General features: G+C 36.1%; 1 protein-coding gene across 2 annotated transcripts; it reads right to left on the bottom strand.

Moving 5' to 3' along the window:
* Window positions 1-1745: 1745 nt before the first annotated feature.
* Window positions 1746-26343, bottom strand: NOP58 (NOP58 ribonucleoprotein). 2 transcript variants are annotated; one of them, XM_081052214.1, is made up of 16 exons: window positions 26039-26297; window positions 23240-23316; window positions 20988-21040; window positions 20676-20794; window positions 17610-17731; window positions 16032-16168; window positions 14000-14064; window positions 12920-13054; window positions 12021-12166; window positions 11161-11287; window positions 9473-9636; window positions 8549-8683; window positions 8238-8299; window positions 6306-6439; window positions 4231-4385; window positions 1746-3844 (listed from the first exon to the last, which is right to left on the bottom strand). In XM_081052214.1, the coding sequence occupies exons 5-16, from the start codon at window positions 17715-17717 to the stop codon at window positions 3794-3796; spliced, it is 1419 nt and encodes a 472-aa protein (XP_080908340.1). In that variant the 5' UTR covers window positions 17718-17731; window positions 20676-20794; window positions 20988-21040; window positions 23240-23316; window positions 26039-26297; the 3' UTR covers window positions 1746-3793. The 2 variants fall into 2 exon arrangements, with proteins under 2 accessions (XP_080908340.1, XP_080908339.1); XM_081052213.1 differs by lacking the exon at window positions 20676-20794 and having other exon boundaries at window positions 26039-26343.
* Window positions 26344-27355: the final 1012 nt, after the last annotated feature.

Raw genomic sequence — 27355 nt, 5'->3', positions numbered from 1 at the left:
CCACAAATTAAACAATCCTGATTTCCCTTTTCATCTTTGAAAACGTGCTGTTGAGAAAGACATGCTAAGGTGGTTTAAAGTTACAGCGACTGCTGAAACAAATCAAAAATAGTAGGTTGAATCATCATCTTTATAGGGCAAAAAGCTAAGTATCAGCAATTTCATGTTTCAAGTTAATATAATGACCCAAACATAACAAGTTCATTTCTTCTGTCTATAAAGTTCCAAATGAATGTTCCTGATCAGTGGGAAGCTGTCCTCCAAACCACTGGTGATTATTCAGAGCTACGGTTTTTTACCTTATAGCTTCTCGATCTTCACACCTGGCTCCCAAGTTTACTGTCTGCATCAAGCTGGGCGTTGGGGGATAGGGCGAGGGGCATGGAATAGGGCATTAAAGGCTGCAGCGGGAGATTTTTATGGAACAGGCCTCCAAGTGATGTACATCACCACCACTATCATCCGTTGGAGTCACATAGCCACACCTAACAGCAAGGAAGGCTGAGGAATAGTTTAGCTGTATGCCCAGTGACTAGAGAAATTAGTTTGGTAAATGGCTAGTTGGTGGCTACCAGATTCTCTAATCCCTCCCACCGACTTCTCGCTCCCTTGGCATACATGACTCAGGGATCTTCACTTTTTTTTTTTAACCCATTTAGGGGGTCTTCAATTTTGAGTTTGAGTAATACATTTGTTCAATTTACAAGGAATTTTGAGTGTAAGTCATCCAAGTTTCCAAGCGCCTGATGAACAGATGTCCACTTTTAAATTGTTTTTAAAAGTTTATTGGGATAAAAGATTTCCATTTTATAGATGAAGAAACTGAGGCCCAGATAGGGCACGTTTTCTTGTCCAAGGACATGAATTAGTACTGTGAATGGTGAAATCAGCTCATAACAGCATTGAGGATACTAATTTATACAGTGCTTTTTGGCTAATGCAGCACTTTCATGTGCATATTTTCTCTGACCACTAGTACAGGGATCTCCCTATTCTGAGTTTGTGGCCTCTCCATCATGCCCAGCTGGTTATTAGCATGTTGCTGGCCCAGCAGATTATAGGATATAAATAGATGCATTTGTTGTCTGACCAACTCTTCCTGGAGTTGGGCACATTTACCCTTGCTAGGAACCAAGGCCTTCTCTGCTTCTTGGCTCAGGTTAGAAGGCAGGAGTTTTGAGGTCACAGAACGGCTTCCCTACACTGCTATGGCACAGCTCAGCTCTCCAGATGAGTACCAAATTGCCAAAGCTCAAGGGATGAGTTTCAGGGCGGGGACATGGGGATCAATGGGAAGCAGCTATACTTACTTGCAACTCTATTACCTGCTGAGGGGTAGGTTTCTCCTGCTGTTTTCTACTTTACAGTTTCTTCTTAACAGTAGAGGAAGGGGATGATTTCTTTTCCATGAACTCAAACTCCACTTTGTAGCTTTTCTTTTCAAAATTTCCGTATTTTTCATCTTCTATTGAGATCTTTACTTTTTGCTTCTCTGCATTCCCCCCTCTTCCAACAAGAACTTAAATGACTACATGACCTTCTTATCTGGAGGATTTGAAGTTCCCTTTGTGAAGGCCCCGAGGGCAGCAGCTGATGCATCTCCTGCTTTGTTGAGTTCTCCTGGCTAACAAGTGTCTGGCCCCTAGTGGTTGTCCCAAGTGCTTGCTGACCAAGAATGTTGTACAGATCAAACATGGAAGTTTTCTGAGACAAAGAACTCAGAATTAAAGCAAATAAATAGCATGTTATTGCTTTAAAAAATAAGACTTTTAATTACGATCATTTTCAAGCATACAGAAAAGAAAAAGAGAAAATACAATGAACATCCATATGCTCACCACCACACATTCCAACAAAATTCCAATTTTCAGGTATTAAAAAATGTTCCAACATAGAGTAGCTTGCAGTTTTCAGAATCAGAGGTATAGCTGAGGACAGAGGATGAACCAGAGCCAAGTTTTAAAAGATGGCCTTCGAGAAGCAACAAATGGATTGACAACTCTTATTGGACAGAGAACTGTAGAAAGTTTTCTAAGGTTGGAGCTCTGGAGACAGCAGCTCAGCCAAGGTCTTGATAAGCATACTGAAAACCCAGAAGACAGTGGAGAGATATAGAAGTTAGTTTAAACCAGAAAATATAAATTTACATTTTCTAAGAGAAGGGGGTGGAGTGCAATGAAGAATCAATTTTTAAGCAGAAGTTGAAGTGGCTGTCACAAGAAAATTCTTCAAATTTGCTTATCAAAATTATATACAAAATTCACCCGAGCTTCCCAATTTAGTCTAAGTTTCCAAGGTTCTTCAATAAAACAAGTGCTTCATTTTAATACAAAGAACCAGAACTCACCTCTTAGTGTTTTAAACAGTTAAGACTTTAGCACTTAAAGCTGATAGTGCTGGTATTCAACTTGGTTTCCCCACCAGCCTACAAGGAGACCACCCAAATCGACTACGATAGTTTACTAATTAGTATTCTCAGTCTATCTTGTTTTATATAAAGCTTTGACTAGATAGCACTTGGCAGCCTACAGGTCACTTTCATCAAAAATTGTTAAAAATAAAAATCTGTTAAGTCCCAAATCAATTAAGAGTCTAGGGTACTATGTGGAGTAAAATGACGACATTCTCCTGGGAGAAAAATAAACAGCCCTATTATGTAATTTTGTCTAAGGGTAGCTGCATGTACTTCATGCAGCATTTAATCAAAATAATGGAATGTATTTACATCTATGAAAATTTGTACCATTTTCTACAAACCACTGTTATGAGAGGTACACCGGACCATTATTTCTGACTTACAAATGAAAAACAAGTTAAGGATTGCTGACTTGCCCAGATAACGCGAAAAGCAAAGGTGGAACTCAAAGCTATCATTCTAAGTACTCCACCCTTTGAATGTTTCACTGAATTGGGCTTTATTTAGCACGATGCCCATCACCCACAGAGATGCCACATGAAAGTCTTACGAAAGTTGTGACTACCATGACTATATGACTGTCAATCAGGCATCTATTACAAATAAAGATCTCTTTGGTGTTCTATGTCCTACTTTACACTTCACACCTATTTATACTCATCTTGTTTTCCCTTTATCCCCCATTCTTTATTATGAGTTTCAAAAGGTCCCTTTTAGATTACTTTAGAAACAAATCAGGGTCTAGATTTAGTAATTAGTTTGTTGCACCTTTTGGAATTGCAAGCAAGTAAATAAAGATAGGACACAATTTCTTTCTTTCTGAAGAGATGCCAAAAAGTTTTGCTCACCTAATTTAAAAATTTTGAACATAAAACACATTTAAATAGAGGCAGAAAGATAGGAGAAAAAAAAAACCAACAAATTAAAACCCAAAAAGGCAAGAGTCATATTAGAGTGAGATTCTTAATTGGCCCACCTAATTAATGCCTTACAAAAGGCATTCCTCACCACCACACATTCCAACAAGACTCCAATTTTCAAATTAATGATTCACAACTCTCACTTTTCTGATATAATTATCAAAACAATATTTGTCAAATGCTAAATAAAATACAGCAAGGGCCAGATTCTCTACCTAAAATATAGAGATCACAGAACTGCCTTAAAATATAAAGAAAATATTTTTATTTGTATAACAAAGAAATTATGACATAATAAAGTTAACAGTCAATGTCAAGACACAAGTAGGTTTGAAAAGCTATAGGTGAATAGTCACTTTCATCCAACCTTTCCTCAATTATTTTAGAGAGCATCTCTGGCATATTCCTGAAACCTTAGCATGATGTAGCCAGTTGATTCAATTATGATTGCTTTCCATTAGTCTTCATTATTTTTCTTTTTTTTCTTTTTCTTCTTTTTCTCTGGGCTCTGAAAAATAACCAAGAGTGCTTTTGAAAGAGCTGTAAATGTACAGGTGAGTTATAACTTTTCCTTAAAAAAGCAAAGTAGACATATTTCTCTTGAAAACAAGTTTGAGGGAAAAGATTAAAAGTTTAAAATATAAAAATCACCTTTATGAAAGTGATCTGTAGCAAATCATATTCTCTCCCCTACTCAAAGCAAACACATTTTGTAGTAAGGATCTAGGGCTGGGAAATAGCATTTTATAATGTAAATACAACACTGTCATTTTATTTTTGCTTTCCCATCAAGAAAACCATTTTTAAAAGACTGCTCACTCATTTCTGATAGAGAGTAGAATATGGAGATCCTGACCGTGGAAATAAAATACTGGTAATTAAAAACAAACATACAGGAACCGCTGTGCTGGTGCATGGTTCTTCCTCAGAAAGCGGTTCCTCCTTAATGTGTTTCTTCTTGTCCTTTTTCTTCTTTTTCTTCACAGATATCTCCTGTTCTTCCACCACTAGTACTTCTTCTTCTTCTTCCTCTTCCTTTTCTTCTTCAACTGAATAAGAAGAGTGTAAAGATACAACAATTAACATTGTACCAGACCTCACTCCCCCCAAAACCTTGGAATCTTAGTTGTTTCCTATCATTCTGGTCAACCATCCAATGTTTATTATATAATTTTATAAATAAAAAGGTCCTTCTAACACTTACCTAGGCCAATACTATTAACTTCATAAGTAATTTATAAGCTCAGAGAGAAGCAAATTTCTCATGATCACGTGGCTATGCACAGAAATTAGAATTAAAGAAGATCATCTCATCTCATCTCATCTCCAAATCCAGTGCTTTTTGGGGAGTAGTCCATTTACATCAGAAATGATTAAGAGTTTATGCCCTGGAGTTAACAGTCCTGGGTTTATTCAATCTGTGTTGTGACCCTGAGTTGTCATTTAACCTATGTAAACTCAATTTCCTCATCTGTAAAATTTAGTAATGTCTATCTTATTGGATTATTACTAGGATTTAACGAGATAATACATGCAGAATACACAGCACACTGCTTGGCACATTTGAACAAGGATTCAATAATAGGTAGGTATCATTAAAAAGTCATTGACCAAATCTTATTTAGTACCTACATATGCCATGCCCTAGTCTAAAGAGTTGAAGATACAGCAAGACACAAGAGACAAAAATCCCTGTCCCTATGAATCTTTTATTTCAGTAGAAGTAGGGAGACAAAAAGTACATGATACACTCACTGCACAACATTTTTACATAATAGTCAGTGTTAACTATAAAAATAATGCAGGAAGAGAAACACTGAGGAGGGCGATGCGTATGACATTTAGACAGAATAGTCAGGCAAATACTTCAAAGAGGTAAGAAAGTGAATGATGTATGTATCTTGAGGGAAAATATTCCAGGTAGAGAGAAAAAAAATGCTAAGGTTATTTTGGGAGAAAGGAGGAGTTGGCAAGTTAAGGAATAACAGGACCACTGTAGCCACTACATTAAGAAATGGTGGATTTGACATGTGGTTAGATTCTGAATATACTTTCAAAGTATAGTTAAAAGGATCTGCTGCCAGAATAGATTTGGGTTGTAAGAGAAGATTCAGGTTAAAGGCCAAAGTAACCAGAATTGCCTTTTACAGGATGGGGAAAATTGTGGAGCAACAGACTGGGAGTGGCAAAGATCCATGAATGTTAAATTTGAAAAGCTTACTGGATATACAGGTGAAGACACAAATCTGGTGTTTTCAAATGTTACTAATGGGTTTAGGGAGCCCAAAAAATAGCAGCATAGGAGTTAAAGAAATGTTTTCTTCATCTAGGGCAGGAGTCCACATTTGTTGATAGTGCACTTTTAACCACTGAGCTACTTAGAAACCAAATGTTAAATCAGTCATTGCTTAAATGCCTGTTTTGCTAGACTATATGGTAGGCACTCAACACTGGTCAAGCTACTAAATGGAAATACTTGCTTACCAACTTTGCAAGACAGCCTAGTTCACTGGAGAGCACCTTTTAAATATCATTACTATGATAGCAGGCTACGCAGTATGTGTTCACTCTAGTCCATTCCACGTAACAATGAAGAAAACCACTGCTGCATCAATTCTACACTTAACTATATAACAAAAATATTTCAGTGTCTCATTTAGATACTACATACTTTTTTTCCTTTTATTTTAAGCTGATTCTCAAAACAGTTCATGCCGTGGAAACTAAAGTTTTGGTAAATTTAGTATAATATGTATTGTATTCCCACATAGTCAAAGAAATGCTTCTCACATTCCTCTGTGAAGTCAGACAAATTATATCCTAACTATCCCCAGAGAACACAATGGCTTATTAAAACAGCACTAGCTTTCAATATGGAGTGGTTTCACAATAAAGTTCTTTCCCAAAACTTACGAAGTCTGTACTTAAAGAATAAGAATATAAATGACATTTAAAAAATTCAAACTAACCTTTAATATTAACCTTGGTTTTTTTGGCCTTCTTTTCAATTACTTCATCCTCTTTATCTACCTGTTCTATCTTACGTTTTTTAGAACATGTTGGCAGTGTAGAGTCACCAGAAGGATCGTAAGTCTTCACTTCACTGAAAGAGCCAAAGAGTTTTAGAAAATCCCTACAAATATCTGCAATTAAAATAATTCTAAAAAGATTTAAAGGAAATAACATCAAAAAATACTTACAAAAACATAAAATGCTATTTCATTTTAGTGACTTTGGGGCAGTTTGGAAAACAAATAGTTTCCAAAAGGTAAAGAGGTATTAATATCTTCCACATAGCTCAATCACACTTCAAGAGAAGTGGTGAGCTAAAGGAATTCTGATTTAGTAACCAATGTAGTGACTATGGGTACAGAAAAATACTCAGCATAGAGGAAAAACAGAGAAAATCTCGTTATACCAAAGGAATATACTAGAAAGTAAAAACTGAACCAATTCAAGTTTTAGAATATAAAGTAATTCAATGAAAACTAAAACACCCCAATTAGGTTTAATATAGGAGACTTCATCATAAGATCCCAAGAGGCAGCTGAACGGGGATACATATGAATAGAATTCCTAAAACCCAATGATTGTTTTTGTTTTAACATAACAGAAAGAATAAAATTGAAGTACCTAGTGCCTAAAACGTGAACTAAATCTCATAATTGGTGTTTTAAGTACATGTGTTTGAAGTCATAGCATAATGCATGTGAACATTAAAAAATTGTACAAAACAGCTGAGGAATATTCTGTTTCTTAGTTTTTAAGCTGACTTGTAGGCTCATGACTGTTTTAATTTTTATAGGTTAAAAACATTTACAATTTAAGAAACAAAGAACCACCATTTGTCAACTAAGAACAAATCAGACTTACTTAGAAAACTCACGAAATATAAAACATTAATGCCCACACCGAATACATATGGTTTGTTTCCAAAATAAAGGAAAACCATTTTTCTGAATGTGTATATTTAAATATATGTAAATATATTTATAATTCATGTTACTGTATATTACTCTCCCTGCCCACTTATAGCATAAAATTTATTATTAAAACTCTTAATGGGGGCCGGCCAGGTAGCTTAGGTGATTGGAGTGCTGCTAACACCAAGGTCTCCGGTTCAATTCCCACATAGCCCAGTGAGCTGCACCCTCTACAGCTAAGATTGTGAACAACAGCTCTCCCTGGAGCTGGGCTGCAGTGAGCAGCGGAGGTTGGGGTAAGCTGCCATACGCTGCTGAGTGCTGCGGCTACCTTGTGCTGTGTGCCAGCCAGCGGCCAGAGTGAGCTGCTGTGTGTGGCCGACCAACTACCAACTGCCTCAGCCAGGGTGAGCGCAAGGCTCATAATACCAGTGTGGACCAGGGAGCTGTGTCCTACACAACTATACCGAGAAACAATGGCTTGAACTGGGGGTTGAGGAGGTAGAACCAAAAAACTCTTAACGGATTACAAAATTCCTAAAAGTAGAATTTATTGGTAACGACTAGAAACGTTCATTTTAATTTTATGTTTAGGTCTGAATACTATCATGCCTCCTAGCCATTTTTAGACTTTTTTCTTTCAAAAAACATAGGTTAGATTAACATTGAATGATCTTTCTTTTTGATAAATGATATACTATATAGGAACTCTGAATGACAAATATTTACTGTCAATATTTGGAAATATGTTAAATATTAAGAAAAAAATCAAAACAAATATATGTACTTATTATAATAATATAAATATGATATGTGTATATAATTAAAAACTAGAACTGAACATAGAAAACTAAGTGGCAAAGAAAAAATAAGGGAATATTGTAGTACTTCGGTTTATATTAAAAAAACTGCTGTCAACAAATTAATATTTAAATAAGCAGAAATTACACACCCGCACCCCCCAACAAACGTACTCACCTTTTATGTTCATATTTCTCCGCTTTTGCTAATGCCTTTCCTGTTCCACTTATTTTCCTTATCTAAGAAAAAGAAAATTATTAGTAATTTTCTAGACAATTTCTTTATAATATATACTCTAATATATCAATTCTTCGTAAATATAAGGGAAATTGTTAACAGCAGGGAACAAAATGAATGTATTAGTCATACTATAATGCATTATAAAATAAAGCTGTTTAACAGGTGAACTGAGTAAGTACATTAACTACTCATAATCAGTTCATTTTTAACCGGTAACATTTCTGCAATAGGCAGAATGTGTTTCTTACCCCTCTATCTTCCAAGGTCCTCAATCTGGCCTCCAATTTGGCTCTGTTTTCAACTCCCATTGCAGAACTGGAGTCTTCACCAAAAGCATCATACCGGATAGCCAAAACCGTTTTGGCTGCCAACATTCGAGAAATCTAATAGAGAACTGAAAGTTAGAAACATTCACTCTAGGATTTTTTTAAAATCAGGAATTACAAAAGTATTTTGAATCATATAACTCAAGCCAACTATATTACATTTGAATCTCTGCCACAATATAATGGCTAACCAGTTATACTGCCATCATTTTGATAGATGAAATGATCTTTTAGTAGTTCATGTCTAAAACTTGCTCAAACTATTCTTCCAATGCCCTCCTTTAGTTTCTACTCAGTGATGTTAGTTCTACACCATGAGGTCATCCAGAGAAAGTATAGTTCCCTTTTCAAGCTAATTAACATTTAATTTTATTGAACCCTTTATTTCTCCCATCACTGCTCTGAATTTTATGAACTTTTAGTCTTCTATTCAACTGTGTCCTACAAAAAAACTTGAAAATACCTAAATTTGTTTAAGCCCGTTTCCTCATCTGTAAAATAGAGACAACATTGCAAAGAGCTATTATTTTTTTTATAATTCATATATGTTGATGTTAAGTTGGTTTCCTGCCACAAAGAATACTTTTGATGTGCCACCCACCCAACCCCACCAATGGGTAAATTCTAGGAAAATACCAACACACTGAAAGAAAATACTTTAACAGGACCAATAACACTTTCTTCAAACCATTTCTTTCAGTATACAAAGTACTTTTTAAAGAAGTCATCATTCTCTATTTCAAGAGGAAAAAAATAGAAAAGATTTATTGCATACTAGAAAGCATGTGGAAAATGTATTATTGTTTGGAGAGAAAAAAGGCCTACTTCAGGAAAACTGTAACTCACCTTTCCTTTGTGTTTGGGACTTGTCTGGCCTACAAGTGAAGCATGATAAATGAGCCCATACTTAGGGGTATCTCGTCTAGACTTTAGAGCTCTGAAGAGTGCCTTTTCTGCTCCAAGAATCTGAACTGTAGAAGCTGCATGTTTGGCCAAATTCAAAAGAGAACCTTCAAAACAAAAGAAGTAGTTACAATGCATGCACTGTCAAGTATTTGAAAAGTTCCGAGCATTAAACACAACACCTACCAGAGTAAATAAAAATCGGATGTAATACAGAATTCTATAGTTTGCAATTCCCTAAAAATCCTCATGCCTCAGCATTTGTAATTATTCCATTAGTACCAAAAGCAAGTTTGTGATATGTATGACAAACTGAAGATTAAGCTTATTCAATTTTACTTATTTTAGTAAAAGTATTACTATCTTACACTCCATTAGCATACCACAGGATATAAACGTATTTACAGACATCTCTCAATCTAGCCCCTATTTTTGAGATGTATTTTGGATATCAAATATTCTGCTGCTTTAGGTATGAAAAAAACCCATACAAAGAAATGGAAACTTATTAGGACAACTTGATAGTAGAACTAAGCAATAAACTCCACACTTTATTTACCTCTGTTAAGATATGAATGAGGAAATATGCTTATTAAGTACACTAATTAGATATACAAAATTATTGCTTTGTTAGATTTGTTACATAGATTTTCTGTCAGAAAACACCCCCAATATTAATGCGGTCACTAAACCATTAGATATACATGTTTAAAATTCAACAAACACACATTTCTGCTTATCCCTGCATCTCTCACTTCTATTAAGTTCAGCTAACCTATGAAATTTTGGATGTAGACAACAAAACCAGCCTAGATAATTCCAATCTTGCAACCGAGGGTATCTGAATGGCATATTTGACCAATGAAGGAGCTATTCTGAACACTTTGCTGTAGATATATTAAGATCTGTGATGATTACAATGTCTCCAGTAATCTAATGAACTAGTACCTCATTGTATCTGCAGGTATGTGATTTACAGTATTTCTTAGCAGCTGTCATTGTATCACCATACACACGCATTGTTTTATTATAAATCTTTTCAAAATATTTTTGTATGCCAACTCTTATTAAAATATAAAATAGTATATCCAATAGCAAAACAGATTCTCAAGCAAGCGTATATAGAATCATGCATCACATGACATTTTGGTCAATAGACCACATATACAACAGCAGTATACCATATAGCCAGGTGTATAATAGACAATACTATCTCTATGTTTGCACAATGATGAAATTGCCTAGTGCATTTCTCAAAACATTTCCCCATCATTAAGCAGCATGACTGTCTCGACTGTTGTGATTTTTTAAAAATATTCAAATTTTAATGAGTTTTTATTATAAAATATTAACTGATTTCATCCTCCTACTTTCACCTGATTATTGTAATTAAGCACAACAAACTTCTGACAATGGACAAGTGTCTCAGAAGAGGTAGTGACTAAAGATGCCTTCATTATCCAAAAGGAATCAGGCATACAAATAAAAATCATCATTGAACACTTGGTCCTCCGTCCTCACTCATATACCATTTACTTGTTTCTTTAACAACTGTAGCTAAAGATTTTTAAAAATCCTTGTTAGAAAACAATAATTCTATCCATGTTTACAAATTACATTAAAATTATCACCTGCATGAGCAATAAGCCGTGCTCCAACTAATTCCCCAACCATGACTGTAACATTGGGTGCAATGGCCATCATTCGATTTTGCAGGTATTCATAGAGCTGGGTTCTATATTCTGAGATTTCAATCACCTAATATAAGAAACAAAATAAATAACTCATAAATGATTAAGAGTAAAAATAGCATAAAATTCACGTCTAAAACTAAATTATTGTAGAGCAGTTGTGCAACCCTGGGAAAACTGATCATTTCTTACCTGTTCTTATAAAAGGGTTGTTGGGAAGATTTTATTAGATAATGTATGTAAACAACCCAATACACTGCCTAAAATGTTAGCCAATATTACTGTTCTTTTTAAAAACCTCAGGGATGGCTGGTTAGCTCAGTTGGTTAAAGCATGGTGCTGGTAGCACCAATGTTGCTGGTTTGATCCCCGCATGGGCCACAATGAGCTGTGCCTTCCTTTAAAAGAAAACCAAAAACCCTCCAAAGAGTAGACATTTGTCATCCTCTCTGATTCTTGCATAGTTATCTCCAAATGAGGAGTAAAAATATCACCACAGGCTACAAACGTGTTAGAATTGCATAACTCAAGCTATACTTCTCTGCCTTCTTAATGGATTTGTAACTCATAATTCACACAATGCAACAATACAAATAAACTAGTACTCATAACTTCATTTTAGCATATACTTCCCTTTCAGTATATATTAGTAAATCAAGATGGCATCAGATGAGGTAGTGACTGAACACCTTCATATTTATTTATCAGGTAAACAATAAGTTTAAAAATCATCATTGCCACCAGAAAATGATTGTTACAGAGTTGGTACCACAACTAGTTTCCTTATGTGTATAGTTTACCTGAGTGCAGAGATGCAGAATATTGCAAATATCTTCTTCTGAAACCTCTGTGCCCATAGATATCTCTGCAGCTGCTTTGACTTCGGCTTCAACTTCTTCTGGCAGTAATTCAGAAAGCTGAGCCGAGGCATAATTCTTCCTATCACCTATAGAATGTGTGCAGAGAATGAAGAAAAATCACTCCAACAAATTATATAAAATCCACCAGTCAAAACTAAAAGTAAAGATAAGCCGATGAAAATGGTGCCTAAACAAAACAAAAAGTGAACAAGTTTCACCTAGTAATTTTCCTTATGTAACGGCTTAATTATAGAGATTAAAATCTCTCCCCACTACCTCCCTCCAAAAAACCAGACACACATACACACACCACCCCATGAAATACTGTAATAGATAATTTGTAATTAAGATTATACTGAAACTTGGGCCAAGAATTGTTGGGGTGGTAATGTGATAATATAGTGTGAGCCAACTAACTCATATTCAGTAATAATAGTCAGGTTCCTCTACTAATAATATTACTGTATTATTAGTATAGAATATAATACTAACAGTATAGATAGCAATATTACTTTTGATATTCTTATTAATATATTTCAGGATATCCCCCAAGTCTATAGGTGTCCCTATTAATGGGGGATTCCCTGAGGCACATTCACATGAATGTGAGAAGCCAGTTTAAGAAAAAGCAAGTTAGAGCCATGTTCTATTGCATGGGCCATCAAAATCAAACTTTAAGTTAATTTTGTTTCTGTAATGTGACAGACATTGATATAGCTATAGGTATACTCCTAGAACAATGTAAATTGTAAAAAAATCTGGGAAGTTTGGTAAGAAAAAAATTTAACTCATGTTTTAGGATGCAAATAAATTATTTTCAATGCCTTAAAGTTACTCACCAACTTTCTGTAAACATTTGCAGTATGTCAAATTATCTGAAATAATTTTTCCTAATTCGGGGAAATGCCAGCCATACCACTCTCTACACCGCATAATGTAGTTGTTTAGTTCTTTATCTAAGTCATCCAACAAGGCTGCAGCAGATTACAATGAAAAAACAAAAAACAGGAACTTATTCATCACTTTAACCATTTTTAAATGTATACATTTCAGTGGCTTCAAGTACATTCACAATGTTATACAACCATTACCACTATTCATGTCTAGAACTCTTTCATCATAAATTGAAGCTCTATATCCACCAAACTCCTTCCCATTCCTACCTCCCCCTAATCCCTAGTAATCTCTTCTACTTTCTGTCTCTAAATTTACCGATTCTAGGAATCACACGATATTTGCCCTTTTGAGTGTGGCTTACTGCACTTAGCATGTTTTAAAAATTCGTTCATGTTGTAGCATGCATTAGACTGTCATTGTTTTAAGAATGGATATTTCATTGTGTGTATATACCACATTTTGTTTATCCATTCATCTGTTAATGGGTGTTTCTGCCTTTTGGCCATTGTGACTAATGCTATTATAAACAAGGGTGTATATAAGTATCTCTTTGAATAAATGCTTTCAATTCTTTTGGGTATATACCCAGAAATCCCATTTAAGGGGATTTTTAAAAATGGAAATCGTTTAAGACTGATGTTTCAAAAAAAAAACAAACAAAAAACAAAAAAACCCCACAAAACACATCACTTAATGATATGGGAGAATGATTTATTATAAAACCAAGTGAAAAAACCAAAACACAACACAATACAGATCCCACTCATGGTTTTAGCATTTTTTTTTTTCATGGAAAGACAAATGAATTGATTTATATAGTATAATTCACATTACTCTTAACTAGTCAAATTATGGGTAGTTTTCCCTTTTTCTAGTCTGCATTTTTCACTTTACTTACTTATTAAAAGTTCTAGCTAATTCCATTCTTTCCATCAACAGACAGAATTATAAAAGGTACAGTTTTAATAGTAGGAAAAAACCATGTGGAATAGTCAGAATAGACTTCACAGTACTATACTTACAAATTGCCTGAACAATCATGGTATCCACTTTATCAGCGCTAAATTTCAATCTGTATCGGGATAAGCTGAGGAGAAGGCAGAAAATAACAAATTACTAAGACAGCATCTATAAAAATCATTGCATTTATATTAACATCTGAAACTCTTTACCCAAATCCCTCCTTTAGAGCTACATTTAAAAAATATTTTCTACGTGGAAAAATCAGTTGAACAAGAATACATAAGATCAGAAAATACACATTTAGCAAGAAATAATACATCTGTCCTGCTATAACCTATAGTTCTGTAACATTAATTTATGAATGACAATTAGGATAATGCTGTGTAGTGCAGGTCATGTTGGTTCACAGATGATTTTTGCAACATATTAATGCTTTATACCAGCAGGTATGAAAAAACAACAACACTGTAACACTTGAAAACAGAAAGCCATGAAGAAATAATACTGTATACAAGGGTTTCTTAATCTTGGCACTATTAACATCATGGACCTGATAGTCTGTTGTGGGGGACTATTCTGTGCATTGTATGATATCCCACTCTGTGACAACCAAAAATGTCTACACATAACCAAATGTCCTCTTAAGAGATATCTGATTGCCTACCACTGTTGTACACAGTGCCAATTAATCACAAGTTTGAATCTTGACCCAGTTTAGCTATTTGTTCCCTCAGAAATGCTTATTACCAAGTTCTTCCAGACATTTATGCATTTTGCTTGTCTAAGTTAGCAGAGCTTTAGTTTTCCATCAATCTATGCTCAATATTTTTTGTTCAAACACACCTACCTATTTACTATCGTATTCTTTTAATATAAGTTTAACATCGCTTTTACTGTATTAACATTTTTTAGTTTTTTTTTTATTATTATTGGGGAAGGGGAACAGGACTTTATTGGGGAACGGTGTGTACTTCCGGGACTTTTCCAAGTCAAGTTGTTGTCCTTTCAATCTTTAGTTGTGGAGGGCGCAGCTCAGCTCCAGGTCCAGATGCCAGCTGTTAGTTGCAGGGGGCGCAGCCCACCATCCCTTGCAGGAGTCAAACAGTCGAACCGGCAAGTTGGTGGTTGAGAGCCGCGCCCCAACCAAGCCATCTGGCCACCCAGAAGCTCAGCAGCAGCTCATTAACTTCATTCTAGTTGTGGAGGGCGCAGCTAGCTGGCCCATGTGGGAATCGAACTGGCAACCCCGTTGCCCAGAGCTCGCCCTCTAACCGTACAGCCACCAGTCCACCCCTCTACGGTTGTTTTTGATAGTGCTCTGGTTACAAAGTTGCATAGGTATTGAGTAGTTTACCCTTAAAATTATTTTTTTCTTCATAAGCTATTGATTTAGTGCAACTTCACATAATGTCAAGCTTTTCAGAAACATAACTACAGTATAGAAGAAATGCCTGTTCTAATCTAATAGACCTCTGATTAAATATGATAGGTCAATGTGCTTCTCTTTGAATTATAAAAACGCCACAAAAATCAGAGCAAAACAAGCAAGTCTCTCTTACTATAAGAGGAGATCATGGCAGATGAGAAAATGTGGGGACATGCGAAGTAGATGGAGTAGCAAATGATTTAGCAGAGATTAGAGAAAAAAGAGAAAGCCCAAGAATTGTGGGATCCAACATTACAGGGGTAGAAATGCCTATGGTGAGGTTTAGAGTCCAGGCAATGGCCTCCTTACCTACTGGCTGTATTGACTTTGGGCATTAGCTTCCTCAGCTGTAAAATGAGGGTACTACTACTACTGATTGCTACAAGAATTAAATTAGTATGTATAACATGCTTAGAACAGTGCTATATAATTGTTGATTAAAAACTAAGCTGACTTGGGGCAGCCAGTTAGCTCAGTTGGCTAGAGCGTGGTGTTCTTAACAACAAGATTGCCGGTTTGATCCCCACATGGGCCACTGTGAGCTGCACCCTCCACAACTAGATTGAAACAACTACTTGACTTGGAGCTAATGGGTCCTGGAAAAACACAAATAAATAAAAGTTAAAAAAAAAAAAAAGCTGGTTTTATTTTTCAGTAAATCTCACCTGTGTGCCAATCCAAGACACATAGCTGCCATTTCGCGTGGTTCTACCCCAGGGATTAAGCCATCCATCTGTGAACGAATTCCTCTCATAAGTTCATTAACAAGAGGACTGTGGATGCAACTGAGATTCAGCTTTTCCTATAAAAACAAGAACATTTGTATTAAATAAAGAAATAAAAGTTTCCTGTAATCATTAAATATTCAGATAGCACTGAATACACATATTTCTCAATTTCATAAAAAGCAGTTTCTAGTGTTTGTGGGGAAAACGTGTCACTATACTGTTGGTGGAAATCAAAGCTGGTGTAAGTTTTTTGGAAGATATCTTGTCTACATGAATCAAAAGCTGTAAAAAGATACCGTTTAACCTAGTAGTTTATTTTGTTGGTTTGAGAGATCTTTTACTGTGACATTTAGCTTCTTTTTAAAATTACGAAGGTAATACACACAGATTTTAACAGTACTATACAGAAGGGGAACTGAATAAAAAGCAAAATTCTGCGTCGTAGGCCCTTTTGCTACAGATAAATAACTGTTTGAATCCCTTAAGTACTTCCAAACACATACGTGTTAATATGTATGTGTACAAACATACATAAATCTTCATAAGTACAGTTTAAGTTTTTACACAATAAATTTTGTTCCCCACACCTGCTTGTGTCCCACTGCAATGTATTTGCAATACTTTCATACAAATCTCCAGTTCATCAAATGCATATAATGATAGGCACACAACAATGTACATATTGTATCATGTTTAAGAATCAAATAATTAGGACATATGTGATTAATAGTGTAAAATCTTTTTAAAGAAAAAAATTAAAGATACTCAAACCCACTATTCAGCAATTTGTTTTCTGTGTGTATGTTTATTATACTAAAAGTTAATGTTTTTAACAGAAAAATATAAACTAACATTTGTGGGCACTTCAAAGGCTGAAGATAAGAGATTGACACCATCACAGGAAACTACATTACCTGATAGTATTAGAAATAATCTATTTAAACAAATTTCTTAAATTTTAAATCCTGGCTTTAAAATCCCTCAAATCGCCTTAGGGCTTTCCTACCTAAAAAACCTACAACATAATATAATCCTTACTTCAAGAATCCAAAATCAAACTGTCACCACTGGCTCTCAAATTGTTCTACGTTTCATGTTTGGAGGCCTGTTTTTCCACTTTCCCTCCACGTTTAATTTCTAGCAATCTACTTCCTACTAAAATTTCCTAATAAACACATACACTAAAAAAGAAATGTCATGACCCCATTTGTGTTGGGGGGAAAAAAATGAGGTTAAAACAAAAATATGGCAGGGTATGTATAAAGTGTTAACAGATCATCTCTGCGGGACAAGGTTAAAGCTATTTTTTAAAATCACTTTTTGGTGTATTTGTATTTTCTACAATCAACATACGTATGCTTAGTCCTGATAATCACATTGGAAATCAATTATCTAGCCTAGGAAAAAAAGATCAAGTATGAGAACTTATGATAAACAACTCATCACAAAGGCTGGGCTATGCAGTCACTATGCTGAGCTCTTATTAGCAGGCATGAAAGAAAATCATAACTTTACCTTTATGACTCCTCCTAGTTTAGCATCAGCTACAGCCAGGGGCTCATGGGCTTCTTTCACTATTTTCTTCAGAACTTTCTTCAGCTGCTTATTGATTTTGCCCTCCATCAGAGCAGTGAATGCTTTTCAGAAAAAAGGAAAACAAGAATTAATTCTCAAATTTTTAACTGTAAGAGCTTAAGATCTTATTTAAATTTTTAAAATAAAGCAAAATAAACATTTCCTTTCAAAAGGGCTGAATTTAACATTACTTCTGCAATGAAATGATAAATGTTAAAATGTTTTACAAATTACACATTTCATAATCTCATCTAATCTTGCCACCCTGATTTCCACTCCAGACCAGGAGTTAAAGCAGATCCAGTATCCCTACGCCACATGAACTGAGAGCTAGAATCATAAAAGGCTATAAACAATCTACTTGGGAATTGGGAGAGGTAGGGGAAACAACCACCCAGACTGGCCTGATGCTCTGGATTGTGACAAAACCTAAAATCCTGTCAAAAATCTAGTAATAAGAAGTGTATACATTCTGGAGGTTCTGCTGCAGTGCAAGCACAACCGAGTGCTAATCCTTGACCCAGAGGAGTCATCAGGCCTATGCGTGTAAACCTCCAGTGAGCGAACTTCCTACCAAACATAACCTATTCAATTTTGGGACTGTTTTCATTTGGACAAGTTCTAAATCTGCTACTTATAATCCCCACGCTTTCTTCAACCCACACTTAAGATTTTCTGGACCCACCTGGATTAACAATTCTATTTGTTTGGGTTTTAGCTGAATTTAAAGTATGCGTGGCAGGAATAAAGTCTGTCATGACTTCTAAGGCCAAGCGTTTAATCATAATCAGCTGGGTGCTTGCTCTTTCCTCCTGACTACATCTCCATCCATCCGAATTACAACTCCATTTTATCTGTTATCTGTGAAGATGAAAGGTGCAAAGACCACCTGGCTACCACACAGTTCCAAGAAAAGCTTCCACACTCTAAGGAACTAAGATTCAAGCTATTTTTGCTGGTTTTTAACCTTGTACACTTTGTACAACATTGACTCCGTATAACGCACCTTTCTATTAAGAGTTGTATTTTTCTTAAAACTTGTTAATCTTTCATAATTAAACACTTGTATTCAATTTCCTGCTCCTACTTTTCAATCTTCCATATCTCTTTTTGTACTTTAACCTTGTGTTCTCCTTTATTTAAAATTTCTTAAAAGTAAAACTTTCTACCCTAGATCTATTCTAACATTTACAAACATTTATCTCCCCTTTATCAAGTCTGTTAATTACTGTTGACATGTATTTTTAAAAGACGGTATACAGAGACAGTGACGGGGATAAAGGGAGGCTGAGTCTTTGACTTGTTTTTTCTACTGGACACTGCTGAGCAGCCCTTAGTAGTTTCCCACTTATCCAGATGTAGGCTAGCCAAATTTTACTGTGGCTATTTGAAAAACCTGTAACTTGAAAATTCGACCAAGAGTAAAAATAAACCTCTCCATGCAAATGGCATATTTGAACTTCTGGGACCAATATAAATTCTTGACATCACACCCCATCAGACTCTTTCTTAGGCTATACAATTTAAAATGCATACTCTGGCACGTACAGCTACTGAGTTTTGGTTCCGTCATGTCAAAATTGCCCTATAAACGCAGTAGGTAATAAGGTAACGTTCAATTTTTTGGTAAAGAATAGATGGGAAAAGGCATCGCAAAAGTTTCTATGATCAGATTATTGATAGAGCTCACTACTTTCATTCATTTACTCCAAAATATGTATATATGTGCTAGAATCTAAGAATTTAACAATAAACAACATAGTCTCTGCCCTCATGAACTTAGAGACAGAGGGAGAGGGTCAGAGGGTTCTCACCTGGTATGGCATTTCACTCATTTATCTTACATTATTTTAAGGAATATACCAAAAGCTTGGTAGGAAAATGAGATACCTCCCGAGCCTCAGTTTTATCACCTGTAAAACAGTGATACTATCATCTACCTCACAGGATTGTATCAAGGATTAAATAATTTTGGAGTGGTGAGCACAAAATCTGACAATCACTGTGTAATCGATACATTAGCTATATTAAAAACCTTCATGTTTTGGTAGTAGAGGTGGGACTTGTACATTTAATAGTTTAATAAGGACTGGTTAGAAATATACCAAAAAGCAATTCAAGAAGCCACTTGGGATCGGGGGTGTAGCACTTTACAACTCCAGGAGCTGTTCAAATCAGTCTATGTGAACAATGAGCCCCAGAGCTGGAGAATAGGTAACACAATCTTCCTTGGGATTTTACCAAAATTCTACCCATATTTAATTTTAAAACTGTGATTAACAGAATTATCCTTTAAAAGTCTCCAGACAAAAATTACAATAGTTGTGCTTTATGGCTCTATGATGAGGCTTCAATTACTGACGGCTGAAGCAAACCTAGAGCTATTTTTAAAAATTGGCCCACTGTTGGGTCTTCCTTCTTATCTCTTTGCCAACATTGGGGTGGCCCATTAATAATAAAATATAATTCCTAATTTTCACAAGAAAACTATCCCTTCTCCTATGGCTGATAAAATTATTTGGGTCTGTCAAATTCTTGCCTAATTTTAAGCCATATTCTTCCATATGGCCCTTCATTTTCAAATTATACCACCAAGTAGTTGGCTGATTTGATATAGAATTTAAGCAACTGAAAATTTATGATTAGGGTTTGATATCTGGCCTTGTTTTCCCCAACATTAAAAAAAATCCAACTGCCTACTGAAGCCAAGCCTAGTTAATAAACCGTATTATTATTATCCCACCATAAGGACTAGTTGGAGGATGAGTCATCCATTCTTCTAAATCATTAAAATCATGCCCCCTTTAAGTAACAACTCTCATGCCTGTTGCTTTTATATTAAAAAACACACACGCACAAACCTGTATTAGTATTCCTAAAACTTGTAATAAGCTAAAAATGCACCCCTGATGAGCTGTTTTATTAATATTTCAACTATGAATCCTGGCTATTCTCAACTTTACCCTTGGATGAAAATGATCAGAGCTGTGTGCTTGACCACATTACCTTGGTCCCTTGTAGAACAGCTTTTACTGAATTGTGCTTTAGCATTATGCTGTTGGTTTCCACAGGGAGATCAACTTAACCACTTCTCAGCTCTCATCACATGTGGGGAAAAACCAGCCCTATGGTGAAAAAAGCTAACTCAATGTTGTCTCAGTGGTAGTGACGAATATGTTAGATCACTAAAATTCAGTTTCAAAAAGAATGCATCATTGACAACATTGAATAAGGTTAACTCAGGCAACTGAAGCAAACTTTTTAATAAGAATAACAAACTGCCAAGAGTAAAAACAGAAAGGTAGTCTTTGACTTTACCTGCTAATGCTTCTGCTGTATCCTGAAATTTCTCAAAATGTTTTAGCTTTACTCTAGAATTAAAGAAAAAAAATGTTATGGGTGCATACTGATTTCTGCAAAAGCCACATATTTAAAAAACAGTGTTAGACTGCTTGTAAAGCATACACCAATAAAAGAAACTTTCCTGCCATTGGATATCGGGGCGAAAAATTAGATATTCTTTATGAAAGAACCAGTTTCTCTAAATGTTAGGCCAATAATGTTTGGACTATTATAGAGAAGACTAGGTTTTGAAGGAAGCATAGAACAGTAGCAGAGAGGCTTGCTACCCCATCCAAATCACAAGAAACACTGAAGCTTGAGATGCATAGCTTCTGCTGCTTAAAACCAGGCACAGAGACGCCTTTTACTATACAGCACATGGTAGAAGTGGCCTAAGAAAAGGTTGAAGAGTCCATTTTAGGTCAGGAATCTCATGACATTTGATTTGCCCATCCCATACAAATGCCATTAACAATAGTTTATTGTCAGATCTCATTCCTGTCACTCTTATTTTATCCCCTCTTCCCCATACATTATGTGCAGGGTAACATCATTTTATATCGAAACAAATACACACGTTAATTCATTGTCGTCTCAGTGGTAGTGACGAATATTTGTGTGAGATCACTTAGCTTCAGTTCCAACAAGAATACATCATTGACAACAATGAATCAAGTTAACTCAGCCAGTTGAAGCATACAGTCCTTTACAAAGGAAAACCAGCCTTCAATTCGGTCTAAAATAGTGTTATTAAGCTTAAGCTAAGTTTTCTTACCTGGTCAGAGAACACCCTGGTGGGCCCTTAAATACACATTTAACAAAGATCTAAAGAAAAAGTAATAATTTCATCTTATTCTGCATTACCCCACCCCCATTTGTACCCTTTGAGGTGGCATGTGTTCTTATCTCTCTGTACTTGCATAAATACACATACAGATGTAGAACAACACAGCAAAAATGGGATCACACTATATAAACTCTGGAGCATGGTTTTTCTCAGTATATCACGGACCTCTCTCCAGGACAAGAGATCTGCAGATACGGCTGGCCCGGTGGCTCAGGCGGTTGGAGCTGCATGCTCCTAACACCGAAGGCTGCCGGTTCGATTCCTACATGGGCCAGTGGGCTCTCAACCACAAGGTTGCTGGTTTGACTCCCACAAAGGATGGTGGGCTGTGCACCCTGCAACTGGACCTGGAGCTGAGCTGAGCACTCCACAACTAAGATTGAAAGGATAACAACTTGACTTGGAAAAGCCCTGGAAATACACACTGTTCCCCAATGAAGTTGTTCCCTTTCCCCAATAAAATCTTAAAAAAAAAAAAAAAAAAAAAAAGATCTGCAGATACACTACAATTTATTCAATGATTCCATTATTCATGGCCATTTGACTTATTTCAAATTTTGGGTTTTTGCCACTACAAATGCTGCAATTCTGTATTTTGTTTCTCTAATTGCTTAGTATGACATTTCTTTGGGTTCAAAACTTTTAGCAAGCTTAAGTAGTTTCCTTCTATTCTTGCAAGTTTTTATTAGCACTAGCGGATGAATTATCAAATGACCCAAGGACATAACACAAATTATCCATAATGTATCAAGAGCTCAGTTAGGTCCTTCCTAGGAGCACACTCACCAAATGGGCTATTCCAAAAGGTGATTCCCAGAGAGTGAAAGAGCCATCTTGTATCTACCTTGAGGGAAAGTGAGCTCTAGCTCTCTCCTCCACCACTCATTCCTTAAGTTGGGCATCAACGTTATACTCATCCAGAGACCTTGGGGAATTCATGTATACCTTTCTAGTGATTTACTACCTAGTTATCACTCCAGAAGAAGCTAAGAGGTAGAAGTCAGAAAGCATAAACAAACTGCAAATTAAGTTAAAAAATATTAGACTATCACTAACTTAGAGAAACTAAAATTAAATCAATCAGTAGTAGCCCATGCTTTTGACAAGTATTACCTTTAACAGAAATTTATATTTAATTCACAATCAACTTGTGTTTTCAAATATCTTACAAAACAGTAATTTTGTGGTGCTGTCCAATTTAGTCTGCAACTAATAGAAATTAGTTGGGATAACCTATGCTCCAAACAAGGAACCTATTAATTAGGCTCATATCAATATTATTCCTGAAATAGATTTCAAAACAAAACGTTATGAATATAACATATGAATCCGGGGAAAATGTACAAAGAACATCTAAATTCTTAGTTTCAAGATGACTTACATTTTATTTGCTTTCTCTGGAGTTTCAAATTCTTTCCACAAACTATCAACCTCTTGAAGTTTTTTCTCATTCAAAACCTGTAATAAATATATAAATATTAATTTTGTTTAAACGACATAGTTTAGGCATGTATATATAGCTACATTCCTCAAGTACAACTGTACATGTAAAATGAGGATGGTAGAAGCTGTAATTCTCTCTGAAATAATGCCCCAGTGTTTTTACCCAGCACAAATTCTTGGTCAAATCAATGGCTCAAGTACAACTGTACATGTAAAATAAGGGTGGTGGAAGCTACTTTTCTCTCTAAGATAATGAAACAGTATTATAGAACATTTAATAGCTAGACAAAATTCAGATCTAGTTGGGGGTCTTTGTTGAAAACTTTTCTATTTTTAAGGAGACCTTAACCCCTTCAAAAAAGATCACATTCATACAACATCAAAAAGCTTTCTTTAGAACACTTTTAAAAATATGTCATTATTTTACACTATTAATTAAACTGACCCGTCAACAATTTTAAGATATCCTAATCTCAGGGATATTAAATATAGAGAAATATGGATTTTAGGATTGATCCTACCCTAATATTTGAGTATTTGACTTATCACATAGCGTACCGGTGAGGGTATAGAGAAATAATTTTTATTCACTCTTAATTTAATGAAACCAATAATCTCTTGAAGATAATTTGGCAGCAGTCAACATAAAATATGGATATCCTATCCTATACGATCAATTGTAAGACACATCCTCAAGTAAGAAAATTAAAAATGCAAAGGAAAAAAAGGTGCACTTTTAATCGATGAAACAGTCATTAATACTTAGGGATATATTCTTCAAAACTTTCTGTGATTTTATTTATGCACTTTTAGTAATCACACTACACACTTAGCATATCATGGACGTAATTCTACGTTTTAACAACCTAGAATTGTAGTGTATGAATATACCATCACTTACGCCTTGTTTATTATTAAATATTTGTTATTTATAATTTTTCCTCATCCTTCAGAAAACATTTTTGTATGCATACATGTTGCATGTCTATAGAACTACTGAAATGGAGTTAATTAATCATATAGGATATGCAAATCTTATATTGACAGAGGCTACCAAGTTGCCTTCAAGAGATTCTATTAGCTTCACTCAAATCAGCAGTGAATAATAGTGCAATCACAGACAACTCCAATGAGAGGAAAAATAAGCAAAGCCAGCTTTGGGTTAATTACTATTTTATTAGTTTTCTTAAAAATAACAAGTAAATGTAATAAGTGCAAATAGAAGTGTACTTTCTGGTGAGGATGCGGAGAAAAGGGAACCCTCATAAACTAATGATGGGATTGCCAAATTGGTGCAACCACTATGGAAAACAGTATGGAGGTTCCTCAAAAAAAAAAAAAAAATCAAAAATAGAACCTGGTCTTATTTTACTATATTTTAAAGTTCCCGGTCTTATAATGTAACAGAATATAATACGGGGTCTCATATTAATTTTTGCTCCAAAAGACGCATTAGAGCTGTCAGGTTAGATCTTATTTTCGAGGAAACACAGTATGTACAGTGCCAGGTGGAGACTAGATTAATAGGGGAGATTGCTTCATAAATTACATAAATGTCTAACTACTATGCTGCACACCTGAAACTAATATAAGACTGAGTATCAAATGTAATTGAAAAATAAATAAAAACAAGAACGTATATATATTTTATAATGTCAGAGGAGAAACTTGAGGAGAATAAAAAGTGAAAAGCTCTCCCAAATCAAATCAACATTTTGGTATGTACCATTCCAGACTTTCTACACCCACGCGAGACAGTTTTTGATTCACAATTAGAATCATACTATACTCATCTTACCTAGCTTTATTTCTGCTTTATATATGAAACATTTGTTTTTCATTACTGTATTCATATATTTATAGAGCTCAGAAGAGTGCCTGGCACGTGGATTGCACTCAATTTACCTCATTCTTCCTAACATTTCAATTCTGTAGCATCCCACTATTCAAATGTCCCGTTGTTCAAACATTTCTGTGCTGATGAACTCTTTAACTTCAATTTTCCCTAGTAAAACAACCTACTCAATTTGATTACTACCAGCCCAGATGTCTCCTCTAGACTTCAAACTGGAAATGACGATTGCATTTCCATGTCTAATAGACGTCGCAAGCCTCACATAGCACCGACCGCAACTTTTTAGCCTCCCTCTCAAACCCAACAACCTGTTGCTCTTCTTTTCCTCATCATCACGCACCCACTTACGTAAACCAAGGACCCACACACAACCCATCAACCAATCCCATCAGGTCTACCCTGAAAATTCTCCCGATATTTCCCTTCAAACCCACCTTAATCCAAGTGATTTTATTTTGTCTAGATTACTACAAAAACATCCCTGATTCCTATCTTGCCCTATAGGAATCTATTCTCCACACAGCACAGCAACTGTATTAAAAGACCAAGTGGATCACTCCTCTTCCTAATACCTTTCTCATTCTTCAAAACACTCAAAATAAAACCCGAACTGCTTAGCATAGCCTGTAAAACCTAATACGGTTGCTGCCCACCTTTCTAACCGAGCCAATACCTCTAACCCAGAACTCGGCACCCCAAACGGCGGGACCACGTGTTCACCGAAGCACGCGCCTCCCTGGCCCAAAGCCTTCCCCTGCAGAACAGAGGGACACAAAAGGCACCCACGCTATTCTGAGCAGTGTCGTCCTCTCCTGAGGTCTTTCCTTCTCTTCGCCTGCCCAACACCCACCTTCCCCTCCAACGACTCAATCTCCCACCTACCTTAAAGATGGCGTAGCCGACGGACGTTTCAAACAGCACTAACATGGTGAGGCCGGCTCAAGGTGCTGCGCGGCCCGCCGCCAGCTCCTGTACGTGTGGAAAAAGACCAAATGTGTGGCCCTCCCCTAGGACCGCAAGGCCGCGGCTGGACCAGCAAAACCGCGCACGTCTTCCAGCAAAGAATCAGACACGCTGCCTAAAGGTTCCACCCTGCACGGGGTGCAAAACGTGTAAACGCGACTCCTTCTCCAACGCTTCTGGGAGGCGACAGCACTTCCGACGGATGACGTGCCGCCGAGCAGGGCGTCACTTCCGCAAAATTCCCGCCAGAGGAGACCACCAAAATATCGCGAGATTTCTTAGGGCACTAAACGAGGTTTCCCGCTTGTAACTTGAGCAAAGATCTACAGGAGGGAAACTTCGCTATTATTATTTTTTTAATTCACATATACGATATATTTTACCTTGAGAAAAATGCGGAGCTGTGTCGGTGCCTGTCTGCCTCAGGCATATGGAATGTGGGAAATGCTAGCGGCTAGACTCTACTCCTGTCTTGAGATGAAATCCTCAAAAAGACACCATGATTGTTACTCTTATCTGCGAACACTCCTGGCGGTTCTCCTCTCTCTGGCCAAACCGATTTTTTGCACAGGTATCTTTCAGACATATCTGGACCTCTCCCATTTTTTCTGCAATGACTCGAGGTTATGAATTTAGACTTGGTGTTTTATTCTTAGTGTAGTTTCCTTTTCTGATAACTTTCAGTCTCAATGACTGATTTAAATACCTCAGTGCTTCCACAAGTCTGGCTTCCAATAAAAGTAAAATTTCTTTTCCTCACTTCCCAGGCCCTATATGCAGATCGCCTGTAGACATTTAAGTTGCCACCTGGTGGAAGGTATGGAACACTATGGAAGTTGATTGTAAGCAGCTCTGCAATCTGGGATCAAGAGGAATGAAAACGCTGAATTGAGGAACAGAAAAGATGAAAGTGGGGGAAGATCCAGGGATAGGGTACTTTAGGGTACGGACAAGAGCATGGTTGATTATGCCATAGGATCCAATGTGGTCAGGGAGGTAAGAGAAACCAAACTAACTGGCTTGATTGGGAGGAGGAGGGTGGGAGGCGAGGGATGGATGAAGTGGAAGCGCTATGGCTCTTTATAATGTTATATAGTTTCATAATTTTTCATGGTCTAGTTCCTTAATGGACGTGCCGTCTGCTAGAGAATGGAGTCGGAATCTTACATCTGTCCATATAGGGCATCAGGTTGTGCTAGTCATGGAGTAGGATCTCATTAAGTATTTCGTAAACAT

The sequence above is a fragment of the Rhinolophus hipposideros genome (assembly GCF_964194185.1).
Source record: "Rhinolophus hipposideros genome assembly, chromosome: 6".
Classification (NCBI taxonomy): Eukaryota; Metazoa; Chordata; class Mammalia; order Chiroptera; family Rhinolophidae; genus Rhinolophus; species Rhinolophus hipposideros.
Note: the sequence above shows the minus strand (reverse complement) of the source record. Positions and strands in the feature narration are given on the sequence as shown.

Bases quoted from the DNA above. Each gene is read 5' to 3' on its own strand.
- NOP58 (XM_081052213.1), bottom strand. From the start codon at position 26,083: ATGTTAGTGCTGTTTGAAACGTCCGTCGGCTACGCCATCTTTAAG. The intron at 23,317-26,038 runs GTAGGTGGGAGA...TATTTATTACAG, and splicing joins TCGGCTACGCCATCTTTAAG to GTTTTGAATGAGAAAAAACT. The intron at 8,684-9,472 runs GTGAGTTACAGT...GTTCTCTATTAG, and splicing joins GTCCCAAACACAAAGGAAAG to ATTTCTCGAATGTTGGCAGC.